General features: G+C 45.4%; 1 protein-coding gene across 1 annotated transcript in view; it reads left to right on the forward strand.

The window, feature by feature from the left end:
• LOC147081737 (carbamoyl-phosphate synthase [ammonia], mitochondrial-like) overlaps positions 1-19,024 on the forward strand; it is a 195,295-nt gene that overhangs the window by 68,008 nt on the left and 108,263 nt on the right. The window contains exons 17-20 of the mRNA XM_085980733.1: positions 4,307-4,451; positions 6,840-7,050; positions 13,603-13,801; positions 14,723-14,899. Of these exons, the coding sequence (XP_085836859.1) occupies positions 4,307-4,451; positions 6,840-7,050; positions 13,603-13,801; positions 14,723-14,899 (732 nt within the window). The remainder of the gene's footprint in view (positions 1-4,306; positions 4,452-6,839; positions 7,051-13,602; positions 13,802-14,722; positions 14,900-19,024) is intronic.

A 19,024-nucleotide genomic window follows, 5' to 3' on the forward strand; every position in this document is an offset into this window, starting at 1 on the left:
TCCCCCGATAAGCCATCTCCCTCAACAATATCCAAAGCGGTATATCTGTTTGAGAGGGGGATGGCCACAGGGGACCCCTGCACTACCTGCCTGCGCCTACTATGCCTGGTGATCACCCACTCCCTTCCTGCCTGTGCAGCCTTTACCTGCGGTGTGACCAACTCCCTAAACGTGCTATCCACGATGGTATGGAGTATAAGGATTAAGCTACCTATTGTCAAAACATAAGGTAGTGAATTAAAACCTGTGTGTGCGCAAAGATTAAGGGAGGAGAACATTCACCATTCTGTGGTCTACAATCTGACTGCATTACACTTCATTCCAGCTTTAAAGTCTTGATATTTTGTGCCATATGCTTCTTTTAACTCCCATCTATCAAGAGGTAAGTGGAGTTCGTGAATTAGTTCTAGAATAAAGGAAATCAATACAGAAAATGCTGGAAATACTCAGCACGTCAGGCAGCATCTGTGGAGAGAGAAACAGAGTTAACGTTTCAGGTCGATGACCCTTCGTCAGAACTGGAAAAAGCTGGAGATGGAACAGAAGCAAGTGCAGAGACAGGGAAAGCAGGGCGGGGAGGAAAGAACAAAAGGGAAGGTCTGTGATAGGATGGAAGGCAGGAGAGATTAAATGACAAAAGGGACGATGGTGCAAGGCAAAAGGAGATGGTAATTGGACAAGTAAAGAAACAAAAGATGGGTCTAGAGGAGGTGTAAATGGGAATAGTGTGGCAAAGCCACCAAGGGACTCCTGTATATGACTATATAACTGCCTTTAACAGAGTGCTACAGCACCTATGTTTGTTTACTGTTTGTAAATAACCCGTTCTCGGTAAGTTCCAGAACCAGCGCGATGACGTCATCACGTTGGTCACGTGACGTCCCGAACGGCGGGAAACGTGATGACGTCATGACATCAGGCTGGGAGGTTCCCAGGTCAGACCTCGTGAAGACAGCCTTAAGAAAAGACCTGTTGATTGTTTCTCCTGCATTCCATTGTTTGTTCTTTAGTTTACATTAAACTTTGTTTAATTATCGGACTGACTCGACCTCAGTATTTCAGCTAGGGATCTGACGATTCCTACAATAGAATCATTACCAACACTCGCTGTCTTTAAAAAAAAAAAGGGAGCACAGGTTATGGTCTGAAATTGTTGGACTCGATGTTGAGTCCAGAAGGCTGTGAAATGCCTATTCGAAGGAGGAGGTGCTGTTCCTCGAGCTTACGTTGAGCTTCATCACAACCGTGTAGGTCAGAGTGGGAGTGGGGCGGAGAATTAAAGTGATAAGCAACGACTGACTGTGCCACCTTCCATACCAGTGTTTCTGATTCTCCAACTAGATTAAAGGACGTCTGGAAAGTGGATAGTTTGTATTTTTTTTTTAGTTTTCAATGTGATGGATTATCATTTTGTTGTGCGTACTGATGGTACACAGTTTAAGTGGGTCAGTCTGGAACGTGTTGTGTTTTCTGTCAGACTTCTGCTTCTGGATTTTTAAATAAAATGTTGTCCAACTCATTCCCCTGATACAAAGTTACACGTGTGTCTGCAGTACTGTACATTGAATAGACATGTTTCTGCTTGCCTTTTAAACCATTAAATAGGGTGATGTACAGTCCTGCTGTAAATGTCTACTCAATGAATGTAACCTATTACAAACACGAAAACATGTCAGAATGGCCTTCAAAGCTTGAAGTGCGCAGGCTTCCTGCAGGCTGGTCAATTACCCAGTACATGTCCAACGGCAGTGATCTGTTGAGTGTCAGCTGTCCCATTCAGGCTCGGTGCCTGTACACGCTGAGGGAAACAGGACTTTTAAAAATTTGCAATATCATTTCCAAACATTGTTGAACCCAGAAATGGCCTTTACACCGTGACAATTATTTGTATGTTACTGACTGGACTTGTTTGTGAAAGGTTTCCGTAGTGCTGCAATAAGAAAAGATGGCCAGAGTTTTGATCGAGGCTGTGGAATTGCTGTGTGACAGGTGCGGTGTCTCACTGATCAGCACTTCAGGCAATCTCAAAATACATACTGAGAACAGGACAGGCAAGAAACATGAGCCCAAATATCTCCAGCATTCTCTTCAAACTGGGGGGAGGTGGGGTTTGGAGTAAGATTCACATCGTCTATATACAGAGAACATCACAGCCTAGTGGATTCCTGTTCACACAGTTTCCAACTCTTTCACTAGAGCTCTTTTTGATATGTATTAATGAGCTGGACTTTGGTATAGAGGGCATCATCATTTCAAAATTTGCAGAACGACACAAAACTCGGAGGATAGTAACAGACTTCAGGAGGACATAGACAGACTGGTGAAATGCACAGACACATGGCTGATCAAGTTTAAAGCACAGAGAAACAGTTTCTCCTTATTTACTCTATTAAATCTCCTCTTAACCTTCTCTGCTCTAAGGAGAGTAACCCCAGTTTCTCCACATTTCTGAAGTCCCTCATCCCTGGTATCATTCTGGTGAATCTCCTCTGTACCCGCTCCAAACCTTTGACATCCTTCCTACAGTGGTGCCCAGAATTGGACGCAGTACTCCAGCTGGGGCCTAACCAGTGATTTATAAAGGTTTAGCATAACTTCCTTTTGTACTCGCTGCTTCTGTTTATAAAGCCATTTTCCTTTTTATCAGCCTTCTCAACTTGTTCTGCCACCTTCAAAAATTTGTGTATGTGAACCCCCTGGGCTCTCTGTTCCTGCACCCACTTTATATTTGCGCCGCCTCATTCTTCCTACTAAACTGCGTCACTTCACACTTAAATTTCACCTGCCATGTGTCTGCCCATTTTACCAGTCTATCTTTGTCCTTCTGAAGTCTGATATTATCCTTCTCACTGTTTACTACATTTTCAAGTTTCATGTTATCTGAAAACATTGAAATTATACCTCGTATACCCAAGTCCCAGTCATTTAATATGTATCAAAAAGAGCAGTGGTCCTAATACTGACCCCTGGGGGACACCACTGTATACCTCCCTCCAGTCTGATAAACAACCGTTCACCAACACTCTCTGCTTTCTGCCCCTTAGCCAATTTGTATCCACGCTGTCACTGCCCCTTTAATCCCATGTATGTGGTAATTTATCAAACCCCTTCCGAATGCCCTAGACACATCAACCACACTACCCTCATCAACCCTCTCCATTACTTCATCTAAGAACTCGATCCAGACTCTACTGACCTTAACAAATCCGTGCTGGCTGTCATTTATTAAGCCATATTTTACTAAGTGACAATTGTGTCCCAGATTATTGTGCCTCAAAGTTTCCCCACCACCAGCATTGGACTGACTGGCCTGCAGTTACTGGGTTTATCTCTCTACCTTTTTTTGAACAGGGGTGTCACATTTGCAATCCTCCAGTCCTCTGGCACCACCCCCATATCTAAGGAGGGTTCGAAGATTGTGGCCAGAGCCTCTGCTATTTCTACCCTTGCTTCCCTCAGCAACCCAGGAGGCATCCCATCTGGACCCAGTGACTTTTCTACTTTGATCTTGGATCTTTGTCCCCTCATTCTAGACCCTCAACCACTAGAAATAGTCAGTGTCCATCTACTCTTTCTATCCTTTTACAATTTTAAACGCCTCATTCAAATCACCCTTTAATCGCCTGTTCTAATGAAAACTGCCTCAATTTTAAGCCTTTCTGCATGTTTGTATTTCCTCAGACCAGACAGCATCCTAGTGAACCTGCGCTGTGCCCTCTCTACTGCCTCAATATCCTTCCTATAGTGTGCAGCCCAAAACTGCACACAGTACTCCAACTGTGGTCTGATCAAGGCTTTATTCAGATTCACCACTACTTCTGGGCTCTTGTATCCTGCACCTCTCGGCATAAAACCCCGTATTCCATTAGGTTTTTTATGGGCTTGTCCACTTGAGGTACTGCTTTTATAGTCTGGTGAACCTGACCCCCAAATCCACATCTGCTTCTCCACATAACCCAACCTTGCTCCATTTAAAGGCTAATTTGTTTTTTGACCCAATTCTGCTGCCTTATTTACTGACATTGACTTCCGTTTGCCACTATTTTGCCCTTTCTGCCACCTTCTTATCCCCCCACAGCCTCCTTTGCTCCCCCTATTTTAGCATTGTTTGCAATTTGTACTCCACTCCCTCTAGTTCTACATTCAAATCATTGATGTACGTACTGAATAGATCCTTCACTGTAAAACCACTTACTAACAGAGCACTGGGCTTGGTCTGCACTGGATGCAATTTAAACGTTGTCCACGTTCTTTGTTTTGAAGGACAGTGCTATGTTTCTAATGGTTTTGTTTTTTTTCTCTCCAGGCCTTCGCTATGACCAATCAAATCCTTGTAGAGCAGTCGCTGCTGGGCTGGAAGGAGGTGGAGTATGAGGTGGTGCGAGACACAGCTGATAACTGTGTCACTGTGTGTAACATGGAGAACTTTGACCCCTTGGGAATCCATACAGGTAAAACCGTCTGAGCAAATAAGCGGATATTCAATAATGCTGTGTTGGATTTGAGACTCCACTCCATGCCTGGACCTCAGACTGTGGAGCTCCCCTTGCATTCTCCTGTAAACCGGCCTAAACATTGCTCCCTGAGTTGTCCTGTTTCTTCATTCACTCTTTTTGCCCCTCACTGCTCTCCAGCATGCAGTGTGCAGTCTGTTTCCTTTTGGTCCTCTCCAATCTCCAAATATCTCTATGCTTCCAGCAACAGTAGGACTCAGACTTGTGTCATCTGTCCTTGTTACAGTCCTCTCTATCTGCACCCTGTTAAGATGGTGACTGGCAATTGATTGGCAGGAAAGGAATCTCAGAAAATTCACTCTGGAGGAGTGGGAGACCTAGCTTAAAGTTTTTCTACCTCCCTAACCCAAGGGGCACTGAGGCCAATTATGGAGACCCTGCCTGCTTCCCGGCTCCAATTAGCTAACACAGCACAGAGGAGCACATATACCTCAGACCTGCTACACTGTATGGCTTGGTACTACACAGGGTGATGTCCATTACCTGGGGTACTACACTGGGTGATGTCCGTTACCTCGGGTACTACACAGGGTGATGTCCATTACCTGGGGTACTACACTGGGTGATGTCCATTACCTGGGGTACTACACTGGGTGATGTCCGTTACCTCGGGTACTACACAGGGTGATGTCCGTTACCTCGGGTACTACACTGGGTGATGTCCATTACCTGGGGTGCTACACTGGGTGATGTCCATTACCTGGGGCGCTACACTGGGTGATGTCCATTACCTGGGGCGCTACACTGGGTGATGTCCATTACCTGGGGCGCTACACTGGGCGATGTCCATTACCTGGGGCGCTGCACGGGGTCGGGTGGTGGGATGTCCTGCACGGGGTCGGGTGGTGGGATGTCCTGCACGGGGTCGGGTGGTGGGATGTCCTGCACGGGGTCGGGTGGTGGGATGTCCTGCACGGGGTCGGGTGGTGGGATGTCCTGCACGGGGTCGGGTGGTGGGATGTCCTGCACGGGGTCGGGTGGTGGGATGTCCTGCACGGGGTCGGGTGGTGGGATGTCCTGCACGGGGTCGGGTGGTGGGATGTCCTGCACGGGGTCGGGTGGTGGGATGTCCTGCACGGGGTCGGGTGGTGGGATGTCCTGCACGGGGTCGGGTGGTGGGATGTCCTGCACGGGGTCGGGTGGTGGGATGTCCTGCACTGGGTCGGGTGGTGGGATGTCCTGCACGGGGTCGGGTGGTGTCCTTTACCTGCTTGGCCATCAGGGAAGTCCTGCTTTGTTTTGAAGTGTTACTTGTTTCATTAAGCTGCAGAACTGTGACTCGACACTGGTCACTGTCGGACTGTAACACTGACAATGAGGCAAGTTAAAATAAGGCAGATGGAAGCTGCCAGTTCTGCTGCTCCGTTGCAGTGTGGTGATGTTGCCCAGCTGCCTCCAGTCTCTAGCCCAGGCACAGTGGATACAATGAGGGATGTGATAGACTCTGTGTGTAAACTACTCCACCTGACCCAGATCGGAGATGGTAGGGGTTGAAAAGCTCAAGTATCAATTGGAAACTAAAACTAAAGTTTTAACTGTCCCCTCGTGGCCCCATTGTTAAATGCAGTCCTGATCCACACAGACACAGCGGTGCTGTAATAATGACACTAATTTAGTGCCTGTTATGAAAACAGGAAATGCTGGAGATACTCAGCAGGTCAGGCAGCATCTGTGGAGAGAGAAACCGAGTTTATGTTTCAGGTCAATGACCTTTCGTCAGAACTGGAAAAAGTTAGAGATGTAACAGGTTTTAAGCAAGTGCAGAGGCAGGGAAAGTGGGGAGGGGAGGAAAGAACAAGAGTATTTCCAGCATTTTCTGTTTTTATTTCAGATTTCCAGCATCCACAGTATTTTACTTTTGTATTAAAAGCCTGTTACTTCATTCTGGTGCCATCTTTAACCAGATCAAATCGCTGCCAGACTGAAGCACAGTCCCCCTTTGGGAGGGTGAGTTTTGCAACTGGTCTCTGAAACTGAGTTCACATTGTAGACTCGACCCGGACATGCAAGTGCAAAGGTTTTTTTTAAATGGAGAAGCCAAGGTGCATAGTGCAGAACCACACCCAGATTGAAGAGTGGGAGAGAAGACTAGGTGAATGAGGAAAGTCATGATGAGGCGACACCAAGCTTGGGGTTTAAAGGCATGAAGATTCGATGAGGACGACTGAGGGAAGTGAGGAGTTCTATGGGAAGGAATGAACGAGAGTGGCTGTGTCTGTGCGACCGGGTAAAATAAATCTGCGGTTTCAGACACTGTTCACAAGTGTTTTTTGACCTTGGAGCCTGTGGTTTTCATTCTATGTCTCCTGTGCCTTGTGTTTTTAGGTGACTCGGTGGTTGTAGCTCCGAGCCAGACCCTGTCCAATGAGGAGTACCACATGCTGCGTGAAACTGCTATCAAGGTGGTGCGTCATTTGGAGATTGTGGGAGAGTGCAATATTCAGTACGCCCTGCACCCCTTGTCCCTGGAGTACTGCATCATCGAGGTCAACGCCCGGCTGTCCCGCAGCTCAGCACTGGCCTCCAAGGCTACTGGGTAAGGCGAGGGCAGGGGGTGATTTAACATAAATACACCGTCATCGGCACAGTTAAAAAGACAAACTGTGCAGATGGCTACCGGCAATCTGAAGTAGGAATAGTAGATGCCAGAATAGGGAGGGGTCCATCTACATAGTATTACATCGTACATAGTATTTACAGCACAGAAACAGGCCCACTGGTCCATGCTGGTGTTTATGCTCCACACAAGCCTCCTCCCACCCTTCATCTAACCCCATCAACATATCATTCTATTCCTTTCTCCCTCATGTGTTTATCTAGCTTCCCCTTGAATGCATCTCTGCTATTCGCCTCAATCACTCCCTTGGTAGCGAGTTCCACATTCTAACCACCCTGGGTAAAGAAGTTCTCTTGGATTCCCTGTTTGATTTATTAGTGACTTATGGCCCCTAGTTCTGGCCTCCATCACAAGTGGAAACATCTCTGTCTACCTTTTCCTAATCTTAAAGATCACTATCATGTCACCCCTCAGTCTTTTCTTTTCTAGAGAAAAGAGCCCCCAGCCTGTTCAGTCTTTCCTGATGGGTATAACCTCTCAGTTCTGGTATCATTCTAGTAAATCTTTTTTGCACCTTCTCCAGTGCCTTTTTACAATATGGAGACTAGAATTGTTCACAATACTTCAAGTGAAGTCTAGCCAAGGTTCTGTACAACTTCAACATAACTTCTCTGCTTTTCAATTCTATCCCTCTAGAAATGAACCCCAGTGCTTGGTTTGCCTTTTTTATGACCTTATTAACCTGCGTCGCTTCATTTAGTGATTTGTGTATCTACCCCCAGATCCCTCTGCTCCTCTCACCCATTTAGACACCTGTTTCCCAAGGAGTATGTTGCCTCCTTATTCTTGTAAATGATATTGTAAATGAAAATAAGCAAATAGCGGGCATGTTGAATAATTACTTTGCGTCAGTATTTACAGTAGAGGAAGAATAGCATGCCGGACATTCCAAGGAAACTAATATTGAATCAGGGATGGGAATGTGCCAAAATTAATATAAGCAAAATAACAGTAATGAAGAAAATAATGGCACTAAAGAGTGACAAATCCCCAGGACCAGATGGTTTTCATCCCAGGGTTTTGAAGGAAGTAGGTGAGCACATTGTGATGACCTAACTATAATCTTCCAAAATTCTCACGATTCAGGAACCATTCCTTAGATTGGAAAATTGCGCATGTCACTCTGCTATTTAAGAAAGGTGAGAGGGAAACCAGGGAATTATCGACCAGATAGTCTAACATCTGTTGTTGAGAAATTACTAGAGTCTATAATTAAGGATAGAGTAACTGAACACCTTGAACATTTTCAGCTGATGAGAGAGGGATTTGTGAAAGGTAGGTCATGCCTGACAAACCTGATTGAATTTTTTGAGGAGGTGACTAAAGTAGTGGACAGGGGAATGTCTATGGATGTTAATTATATGGACTTCCAGAAGGCATTTGATGAAGTCCCTTATAAGATTCTGCTCGCTAAAGTTGAAGCTCATGGAATTGAAGGCAAATTATTGACCTGGTTTGGAAATTGGCTGAGCGGCAGGAGACAATGAGTATAGGGATAATGTGTAGGTACTCAAATTGGCAGGATGTGACTAGCGATGTCCCGTAAGGATTTGTGTTGGCGCCTCAACTATTCACAGTATTTATTAATGATTTAGATGATGGGATAGAGAGCACATATCCAAGTTTGCCGATGACGCAAAGATAGGTGGCATTGTAAGCAGTGTAGATGGAATCATAAAATTACAAATTACAATAAATATGGTGAATAGTTGATCCTGAGAGACCCCACTAGTCACATCCTGCCAATTTGAGTACCTGCCTGTTATCCCTACTCTCTGTCTTCTGCCATTCAGCCAATTTCCTAACCAGGTCAATAAAATTACAAAGAGATATTAATAGATTAAGTGAATAGGCAAAACTGTGGCAAATGGATTTCAATGTAGGCAAATATGAGGTCATCCATTTTGGACCTACGAAGGATAGAACATAGTACTTTCTAAATGGTGAGAAGCTAAAAACAGTGGTGGTCCAGAGAAACTTGGGGGTCCAGGTACATAGATCATTAAAATGTCATGGACAGGTACAGTAAATAATCAAAAAGGCTAATGGAATGCTGGGCTTTATACCTAGAGGACTAGAATATAAGGGGGTAGAAGTTATGTTGCAGCTATACAAAACCCTAGTTAAACCACAACTGGACTACAGGGTTCAATTCTGGGCACCAAACCTTTTAGGAGGGATATATTGGCCTTGGAGGGAGTGCAGCGTAGGCTTACCAGGATTATACCTGGACTCCCAAGGGTTAAATTCTGAAGGGAGATTTCACAAACTAGGATTGTATTCTCTGGAATTTAGAAGATTAAGGGGTGATTTGATAGAAGTTTTCAAGATATTAAGAGGAACAGATAGGATAGATAGAGAGATACTATTTCTGCTGGTTGGGGAGTCTAGGACTAGGGGACATAGCCTAAAAATTAGAGCCAGATCTTTCAGGAGTGAAGTTAGGAAACACTTCTACACACAATCGGTGGAATAAGTTTGGAACTCTTCTGCAAATAGCAGTTGATGCTAAGTCAATTGTTAATTTTACATCTGAGATTGATGAATTTTTGATAACCAAAGGTATTAAGGGATATGGGGCAAAGGTGGGTGTATGGACTTTGGTCACAGATCAGCCATGATCTCATTGAATGGTGGAACAGACTCGAGGGACTAAATGGCCGACTCCTGTTCTTGTGTTTTTTATACCAAAATGTATAATCTCACACTTGCATATATTGAAGTTCATTTGCCAATTACACAGCCATTCTGCAAGTTTATTAATGTCTTCCTGTATTTGTCGCAGTCCTCCTCTGTAGTAACTACACCACCCCCGCCCCCAATTTGGTGTCGTTCGCAAATTTTGAAATTGTACTTCCAATTCCCAAGTCCAAATCGTTTATGTAAATGGTGAACAACAGTAATCCCAGCACCGATCCTTGTGGAACACCACTTCCCACCATTTGCCAACCTGAGTAACTACCTTTTAACCCCATCTCTCTTTTCTATTTTGTAGCCAGCGTGCTACTTTTCCCGAGTCCACATGCTCTGACCTTCATCATGAGTCTACTATGTGGTAACTTATTGAAGGTGTTTCAGAAATTTAAATATACTACATCACCTTTATTTAACCTTTCTGTTACTTTTTTAAAGAAGTCAATAAAGTTGGTTAAGTGTGACCTCTTTTGAAATTCATGCTGAATACTATTCATTATATTTCTATTACATCATTCATCATTTTTCTATTACAACTTTGAGCAAGGATTCCATGATCTTTCCTACCACCAATGTTAAGCTAATTGGTCTATAGTTTCCTGGACTTATTCGATCTCCCTTTCTAAATATCAGAATCACATTAGCTGTCTGCCTGTCCTCTGGCACTATTCCCTTTTCTAATAAATAAATTATATATATTTAATAGTGCTTCCACTATCTCTTCCCTAACTTTTAACATGCTTAGATGAAATCCATCCTGACCAGCTGTTTTATCCTCTCTAAGTTTGATTAGTTTATTAATTATCTCCTCCCTTTCTATCTTAAATGTCTTTATATCCTTGCTGATCTCTACTTCTAATGTCATGTCCACCATGTTAGTCTCCCTGCTAAATACCGAGGGAAAGTAATTATTTAATATTTCTGCCATTTTGCTGCCATTACCTGTTAGTTTATTGTGTGTATCCCTTAGTGGCCCTGTCCCTATCCTGACTTTTATTCTGTTATCTATGTATCTGTAGCATACTTCACTATTTCTTTATATATATTCCGTGATAATTTAATTTAGTTTCTCCTTCCTAATTTAAAAAAAAACTTCTTTCCTAACCTTTTTGTATTCCCTTTTGTCATCCCCCTTCTTTGTTGTCTATGCACTTAGTGTGTGCCTTTTTCTTTAGTTTTAATTTTGCCCTTATTTATTCACCATGCTGTGTCATTACTGGCTAGTTTGTTCTTGCTTTTTAGTGGGATATATTTCTCCTGGACACTATTGATCACTGTTTTAAATGCTTCCCCCTGCTATTCTAATTTTTGGTCTGTCAGTAATTTTTTCCAGTTTATTTTCCCTAGTTCCATTATCATCCTCTTAAAATCAATGTTTTTCCAATGTATTACTTTGGTCTTTGTCTTACTTATGTCCTTCGCAATCTTTATCTTAAACCTTATTGTTGTGATCGCTATTGCCTAGATGTTCCCCTATGCTTACTTCTCATATTTGCTCTGGTTTATTTCCCAATACTAGATCCAGCAGTGCTCCCTCTCTTGGGCTTTTTACTTACTGGGTAAGAACGGAGTCCTGCACACATCATAAAAGCTCCATTCCCTGTACCCCTCTTGCTAACTCTGCCTGCCAGTTTATTTGGGGTAGTTAAAATCGCCCATGATTATTATTTGATGTCCTTTACTCATTTCCCATATTTGCTTACACATTTCTTCCTCCACCTCCTTTCCACTATTATGTGGTTTGTAGTATACCCCTATTAGTGTGATTGATCCCTTCTCTTTTATTTCAAGCCATATGGATTTTGTTTCTAACCTTCTGTTAGTTATGTCCATTTGTCTACTGCCATGATGTTACCTCTATTTAGTACAGCTACCCGAGAGAAACCATGTCAATGTTTTAGGGCACGCTTTGTCTAAAGTTTCCCTTGGGGTGAAGGGTCCTTGTTGAAGATACTCATCTGTGGTGTTGCTCAATGTCTTACCTTTGGCTGGTATTTACTGCAGTCCTGATTTAACCTCTGGCTATCAGTCGCAGGATCCAGTCACAGTTATCAGGGACATTGGGTGCATTTAAAATAAAAAGTTCTGTGGGTAGTTGTGGTAAACCACTAATCTGCCTGTACAGAACATGTCTGGGCATGCCTCAGCTGGCTCCGCCCCTGGCTCCACCCCTAAGCCCAGGTATAAGGTGATTGACCTCCAGTCCCCCTGGCTTTAAGGATCGGTCTACCAGCAGAGGCATGCTCGTATTCTTTTGTTAATAAAAGCCTACTTGTTATAAGTTTAACTCTTAGTCTTCTGGAGTTATTGATGGCGCATCAGTAGTTTAGTCTTGGATGTGTGCCAGCTAGAAACTGTGTTCAGAGCGGCTTATCGGTCAGCCTTCCAGCTGGCAGGTAGGACACTTTTCATCCCATCAGTGTGGCCAACATTTCATCTTGGGACCTGGAGCCAAAATAATCCAATGCGAATCCTGTTTCCACAAATGTATTCCATTATATAATGAGGTCCCATGGAAGGAATCTAAGTTTGTAATTCAGTACTGTGGGGGGGGCTAACAGTCCCGAGGGCTGTACTCCGCATATTCAGAAATCATGCTGTACACTATTCAGAAATCGTGCTGTATACTTCCGCTTCACGACATCTGACCCACTGTTTGAGTGACGCGTGTAATATCAGCAGCCACAGCCTTCATTACATTCCTGTCCAGCTTGCCCATCCTTTGCACACATGGCTTCTCATACACACACATTTAATACACATCAACCCAACATCCCCCTCCCTTCCTGGCCCCCACCCCCGCACTGTCGGCCCTCTCGTCTTCCCCCAGGCCTCCCTCTCTCGGGCCCTTCTCTTCTTCCCCCAGGCCCTCCCCCTCTGTCGGGCCCTTGCTCGCTCCGGTTATAGTCTCATGTTATCACCCCTGATCCTGATGCCAACAGACGTTTGTTTTCCAGCTGAGTGGGGGCCCTGGGAGATTCTTCCTCTTCCCAAGCCATGGGCAATGAGGGTGACTGTAGCTCATCAATTGCTGCCTCTATTGAGGTTGGCTAACTGGACAAGGGCGAGGGCTCTGTATCGCAACTTTGCTGTTAAATGGAGTGATGCCTGGAGCTTGTGCTGATTCTGGATGAGGCAATGATATTCTCCTGTTATGCCCAAGGTAGCTAATGTAGAGCGTCTAACTTTATAAAATCAGTCTGTTTCTAACTATAACCATTAATCCACTGTGGGACTTATCCGAGATGTACAGTCAATAGATGTGACAGATGCTGAACCCCTCCACAGGCACTGGGGGCTGGCACTTTCCCCCGCTACCCCCTTGAAAGCAAGCAATGTTGCTGGGGTACCGGCACACACAACCCAGCAGCCCTCAATCACCATTCTTTGTATGAGCCTCGATGGTGAAGGTTGGCAGACTATTCAACTGTAGAGAGTAACAGAGACTGAGTGGCTGATCGATTCCCCCTGTGCTGGACCCGGCCAGGCCCGCTGACCTCTTGGGGCCATTTGGCAGCTCTAGTATTTTCTTAATCCATTTTTGCCAATGCAAAAGAACAAACTGCTGACCTCTCGGCAGTGACTGCAGGAAGCAGGAGGTGTGGTGCTGGAATCTGCACTTTGATACATATATAGGCCAGAGTGCCTCTGTGTGCATCCGTCTGAGTATCTGGGACAGCCTCATGGCTGGGAAAGAAAGATCCTTTCCCCCTATTTGCGATTACAAATCATTCATTCTTTGTCTCTGTTAATTTGTTGCTCTCCCTCTCCCTCCAGCTACCCATTGGCCTTCGTGGCTGCCAAGCTGGCCCTGGGAATCCCCCTGCCCGACATCAGGAATGCAGTTTCGGGGAAGACCACTGCGTGCTTTGAACCCAGTCTGGATTATATTGTGACCAAGATTCCACGGTGGGATCTAGACCGTTTCCATGGAGCTTCCCGAGAGATTGGCAGCTCAATGAAGAGTGTTGGGGAGGTGAGTGGGCAGGGCTCTAAATGTAACTCCTCGGCCGGTTCCTACACACATGCATTTGATGCCTCCCATTTTCCTGCGGCCTTTGTGTAGGAGGAGCCTGCACTTCCATCTCCAGCCCCCTCCCAGGACTGAGGAGCTAACATTTACTTTGTAGTTAAGACACGGTCGCGCTAACAAACCAGAAATTTATTGGGTGACTATACATTTTGTTTAGACTCCCCTGGCTGGGGAGTCTAGAACCAGGGGTCACAGTCTCAGAATAAGGGGTCAGCCATTTAGGACTGTGATGAGGAGAAATTTCTTCACTCAGGGTGGTGAATCTTTGGAATTCTCAACGACTGAGCATCCATTGCCTTCTGGGGTTGAGTATATTCAAGATAGAGATCGATAGATTTTTGAATATTAAGGGAATCGAGGGATATTGAGATAGTGGAGATGAAGTAGAAGATTGGCCATGATCTTATTGAATGGCGGAGCAGGCTCGAAGGGCCAAATGGCCTACTCCTGCTCCTATTTCTTATGTTCTTACAGTTTTATATAAATCCTGCAGACCTTTTATGTTTATATTTAAAAAAGAATTCTGCAGAGTTTGCGATTTGACAGATTTCTGAAAATCTCCCTGATTTGAGGCCTGTGCACTGGACATTGGTGACGGTAACTGGGATCCAGTTTGTGGGTCAGATAATGGTGGTCGGCCTGTGTATCGATCAATTTACTGCTCACCACCCTCAAGAACCTCTGAAGAGGCTGCCCTGGTTTCAATGAGTGAGCACATCTCCAGGCTCGGGATCTCGATCAGCATTGAGTAGAAAGACGAAGCCCTTTGCTTCAGCCTATCGCTGTATTTGGAAAGACTTGGTCTGATGCTGGATCCGATTGGTTTGGTTGCATTCCTCTAAGCCACATGTTTGTGTTGCCCAGGTGATGGCTATCGGCCGCACGTTTGAAGAGAGTTTCCAGAAGGCCCTGAGAATGTGTCACCCGTCTGTGGAAGGCTTTGTGGCTCGTCTCCCAATGAAGAAATCGTGGTCTGATGATTTTGATCTGCAGAAAGATCTGGCTGTTCCTTCTATCCACCGGATCTACTCCTTGGCAAAGGTAATGACCTGTTACTGAAACGCAGCCACTGGTTGGTCTGGGGGGGCTCTGCCCCACTCTTTTCTGGAGAGATGTTGCCAGTTTTCCTTTTTGTCCTCCATTACCGAGTTATGGTGCCTCAAAAGTCAGGTGGTGGTAATTTGCCAACTTGGTGCCCCCAGGAGAGCCCCAGCTGTCCGAGGTGCACTGCTCCCGAGGAATGACAATTCTCAGGAGTGCCGGCCTGAATATTTACAGCTGGTCAAGCACGGAGCCGGAACGTTACATTATCTTAAAATTAGAGCCAGGCCGTTCAGGGGTGATGTCAGGAAGCACTTCTTCACACAAAGGGTAGTGGAAATCTAGAACTCTCTCCCCCAAAAAGCTGTTGAGGTTGGGGGTTAATTGAAAATTTTTGTTATGCAAGAGCATTAAAGGTTACACAACCAAGATGGGTAGATGGAGTTAAGTTGCAGATCAGCCATGATCCAATTAAATGGTGGAACAGGCTGGAGGGGCTGAATGGCCTCCTCCTGATCCTATTAACGGTTGAGGCTATGGGATTTCCTGGGGAAGTCTGGGTCTAGATTTGCTTCACTGTCCTTCGAGCTGCTGCCTCTGTCCAGAGTAAAATGGATGTGGAGGGACCGGGGGTTGGTGAGGCTCAGGAGACACACTATGCGTGTGCATGAAATGGATGTGGAGGGACCGGGGGTGGGTGAGGCTCAGGAGACACACTATGCGTGTGCATGAAATGGATGTGGAGGGACCGGGGGTGGGTGAGGCTCAGGAGACACACTATGCGTGTGCATGAAATGGATGTGGAGGGACCGGGGGTGGGTGAGGCTCAGGAGACGCACTATGCGTGTGCATGAAATGGATGTGGAGGGACCGGGGGTTGGTGAGGCTCAGGAGACACACTATGCGTGTGCATGAAATGGATGTGGAGGGACCGGGGGTGGGTGAGGCTCAGGAGACACACTATGCGTGTGCATGAAATGGATGTGGAGGGACCGGGGGTTGGTGAGGCTCAGGAGACACACTATGCGTGTGCATGAAATGGATGATCTTGTGGAGGCATGAATCGTATCCTTTGACATCAAATAGAGATGGTGTGTTCCAGCATGCGTGAATGAAAACTGGGCTAAATGCGAATGTTAACCAATAGCAGAAAACACTGGAGAGACTGGGCAGGCCAGGCAGCATCGAGAAAACACAAGGCAGCTGATGTTTAAGGCATAAAACCTTTCCTCAGTGCAGTATTTTCTTGGTTCTTACTGTCCTACTGAGTCGGTTCAGCATTTTCTGTTTCGTTTCAGATTTCCAGCATCGGCTGAGCTTTGCGTTTTGTTCTGCTTGTGAAAGTTGGTTGTATTTTATCAGTATGCAGCCACTGAGCAGCAGACCTCTCGGCCCTGATATTAGCGGGTGGGCGGGGTCTCAGTTTGGTGGGTGGGAAACCCGGAGGGGGGTGGGTGTGTGTGTGTGTGTGTGTGTGTGTCCTGTTTTTTGGCCCCCCCAACCCGGTCCCATTTCGAACACCACTGTATACCTCCCCACAGTCTGAAAAACAACCGTTCACCACAACTCTGTTTTGTATCCACGCTGCCACTGTCCCTTTGTCGGGTTTTCCCTCTATCGAAATTATTGAAATTTTGATGATGCCGTCTCTCTCTGGGCAGAATGAGCAGCTTATTCAGATCTGACTGCCAGACAGAAGGATTTGTGTTTGAGGTGACTTTGTAAAGGCTGCATCCATACTAGTAAAGGTGAAATTACCTCCTTTTCCTACCCGCCGCCCCCCCCCCCCCCCGCCCCCCCCTTAAAGAGTAATGACGTTGGTGGTTTATGTGCAGACAAAATTTAGTGGCACGTGTTCTGAAGCAGGTGTTGTAGAAAACCAGCTTTAAACACACTTCCTTTCACCACCAGTCGTGTACCTGTACCTCCCCTTCCTGTAGTGCACGTAGTGTCACCTTGCGCCCCATGTTACTCTGCAGTGGCACTACATCACTGCTCACCACACTCCACACTGGTGACCGCAGAGGTCAGCTTCTGTCCGTAGAGCTCGTATAGAAGCTTTCACATTGCACTGTAGCTAAGGCGATCTCAGTGGCTATATTCAGCTCCACTGTGCTGCCATATCCTGTTGCAACCTATTCTGGTTGGGATGGCATCATTCTGATCCACCTCCCGCAACTTTGGCTATGCTGTCGAACTTTTTCTCCGTGTGTGCTGGCCAGGCTGACGTTGCTGGTGTGCTCTGTAGCCATCCTATATAACCTTCCATGCTGCAAGATGGGTTATTGCTGGGTTTGTGATTTGCCTGAATGAAGAAGCCTGGGTTTCTGCATGAATGATCTCTGTGAAGAATGGATTCATTGTGTTGGGACTGTTAAGTAAGCTATCTATATTCCAAACAAAACTAGCAGTTTCTCGCTGCATTTTTACAGCAGCATAGTTTTTGACTTTCCCAGCCAGCAAGCATTGCAGACCTGCCGTGTTTTCCCCCTCTGTCCTCTTTTTTCCTTAAGGTGTTGATAATTAATAAATCTATCAGTGTTAAAAATCTTATCCCCAGATTTCACTAGACTTCTGCTGTAACGGACAGGAGTCCGACAGAAGCTTCCGGATAAAGGCCAGGTCCTGGTTGTGCCATCTCCTGCTAACTGCAGGATTTCTGGTCAGGGTTGGAACCAGGGGTGGGGAGACCCAGTGTATTGCTGGAGGTTGATACGCCAACAGGGCTGAGGATTATTCCCGCTCCACAATAGTGTATGTTTTTAAAAAGAAGTTCAAACTTGCCGTTGTGTTGGCAGTCCCCAGCGGCCCTGTCAAGGAACACCTATTCTCCAGCCAAGCACCTGAAGAAACTGACCACAGCCTGCATGGCACCTGCTGAGGTCATGCACAATCCAATTTTGCAAAAGGGGCCAGAAAAGGGTGTTGGGTTCTTTGTATTTGCAAAGAGGGGCCTAACGCTTGCTTCCGATGCACACCCTGGCGCCTGCAGATCAGCCTTTACCAATATGGCCGCCTGGAATGAGCAGGCACACTCCGCCTGCCATATTGGACCTTGAGTCCCATTTTACACCTGTAAAAACAGTGCATTGCATTGCGATTTCTAGGCCATTACATTTAGGAGGGATAGAAAAAATACAAAAAGGAGGCAGGGTGGCAATATTGGTTAGAGAGAATACAGGCAGTGCAGAGGGTTAATGGAAAAGGAGACAGTCAATATGGTTGGAACTCGGAAGATAATAAAAGGGCTTGTTACATTAGTAAGGGTGTATTGCAGACCTCTAGTGTGAGAAGAAAATGGAAAAGGAAATCTGCAGTCAGAGGTGAGTAGGAATAACAAAATCATTATTCTGAGAGATTTTAATTATCCACTTCTTGATTGGGGCAGCGAAGGAGTAACTAGAATGAAGATGGTGGAATTCCTAAAATGTGTCTAGGACTCCTTTCTCGAGCAGTTTTTTGGTTGGCCTACAAAGGGTGGAGGTGTTACTAGATCTGGTTATGTGTAATGAAATAGATCAAGCAAATGAGCAAAATGTGGATGAGGACCTTGGGAGCAGTGACCACAATATGATGGGGTTTAAGATTCAACGAGAAAGGAAAAAAGTCAGTCCAAAAACTAGAAAATCAGGGTGGGTTAGGGCAGATGAGTGGATTGAGCTTGGCGAGGTGGGAGGAGAAATTAGAACACAGGACAGTAGAGCAAGTGGGATGGTTAATTTTTTTGTTGGAAAAAGAGATTGCAGAGGCACAGAATAAGTATATGTAGTGTCCGTGTGTAGATAAAGACACTGAAGACAGGAGTTGGTTCATCGGTATTTACTAAGCAAGTCTGGGGGGTGGTTCTAAAGGATATACACAATACACAGGCTTATATAGCCCAAGTGGCAATTACCGGCATTACGCACACCTGGGGCTCTTAAAGGCACATACACCACAATTGCTCTTAAAGGCACATACACCACAATTCCTCCCCTTCTAGCTAAATAGTACATCATATTTTAAGTAATTATTAATTACATGTTATATGCAAAATAATATACATTGCTGTATTAATTAATTATAAGTTAGTCTCTCAGGAGGCTTCCTGACTCGGTCCGGATAACGCCTCGGGGGTGTAGTAGT

Source organism: Somniosus microcephalus, unplaced genomic scaffold (assembly GCF_052327205.1).
Source record: "Somniosus microcephalus isolate GS21.2 unplaced genomic scaffold, FLI_Smic_1.0 scaffold481, whole genome shotgun sequence".
NCBI lineage: Eukaryota > Metazoa > Chordata > Chondrichthyes > Squaliformes > Somniosidae > Somniosus > Somniosus microcephalus.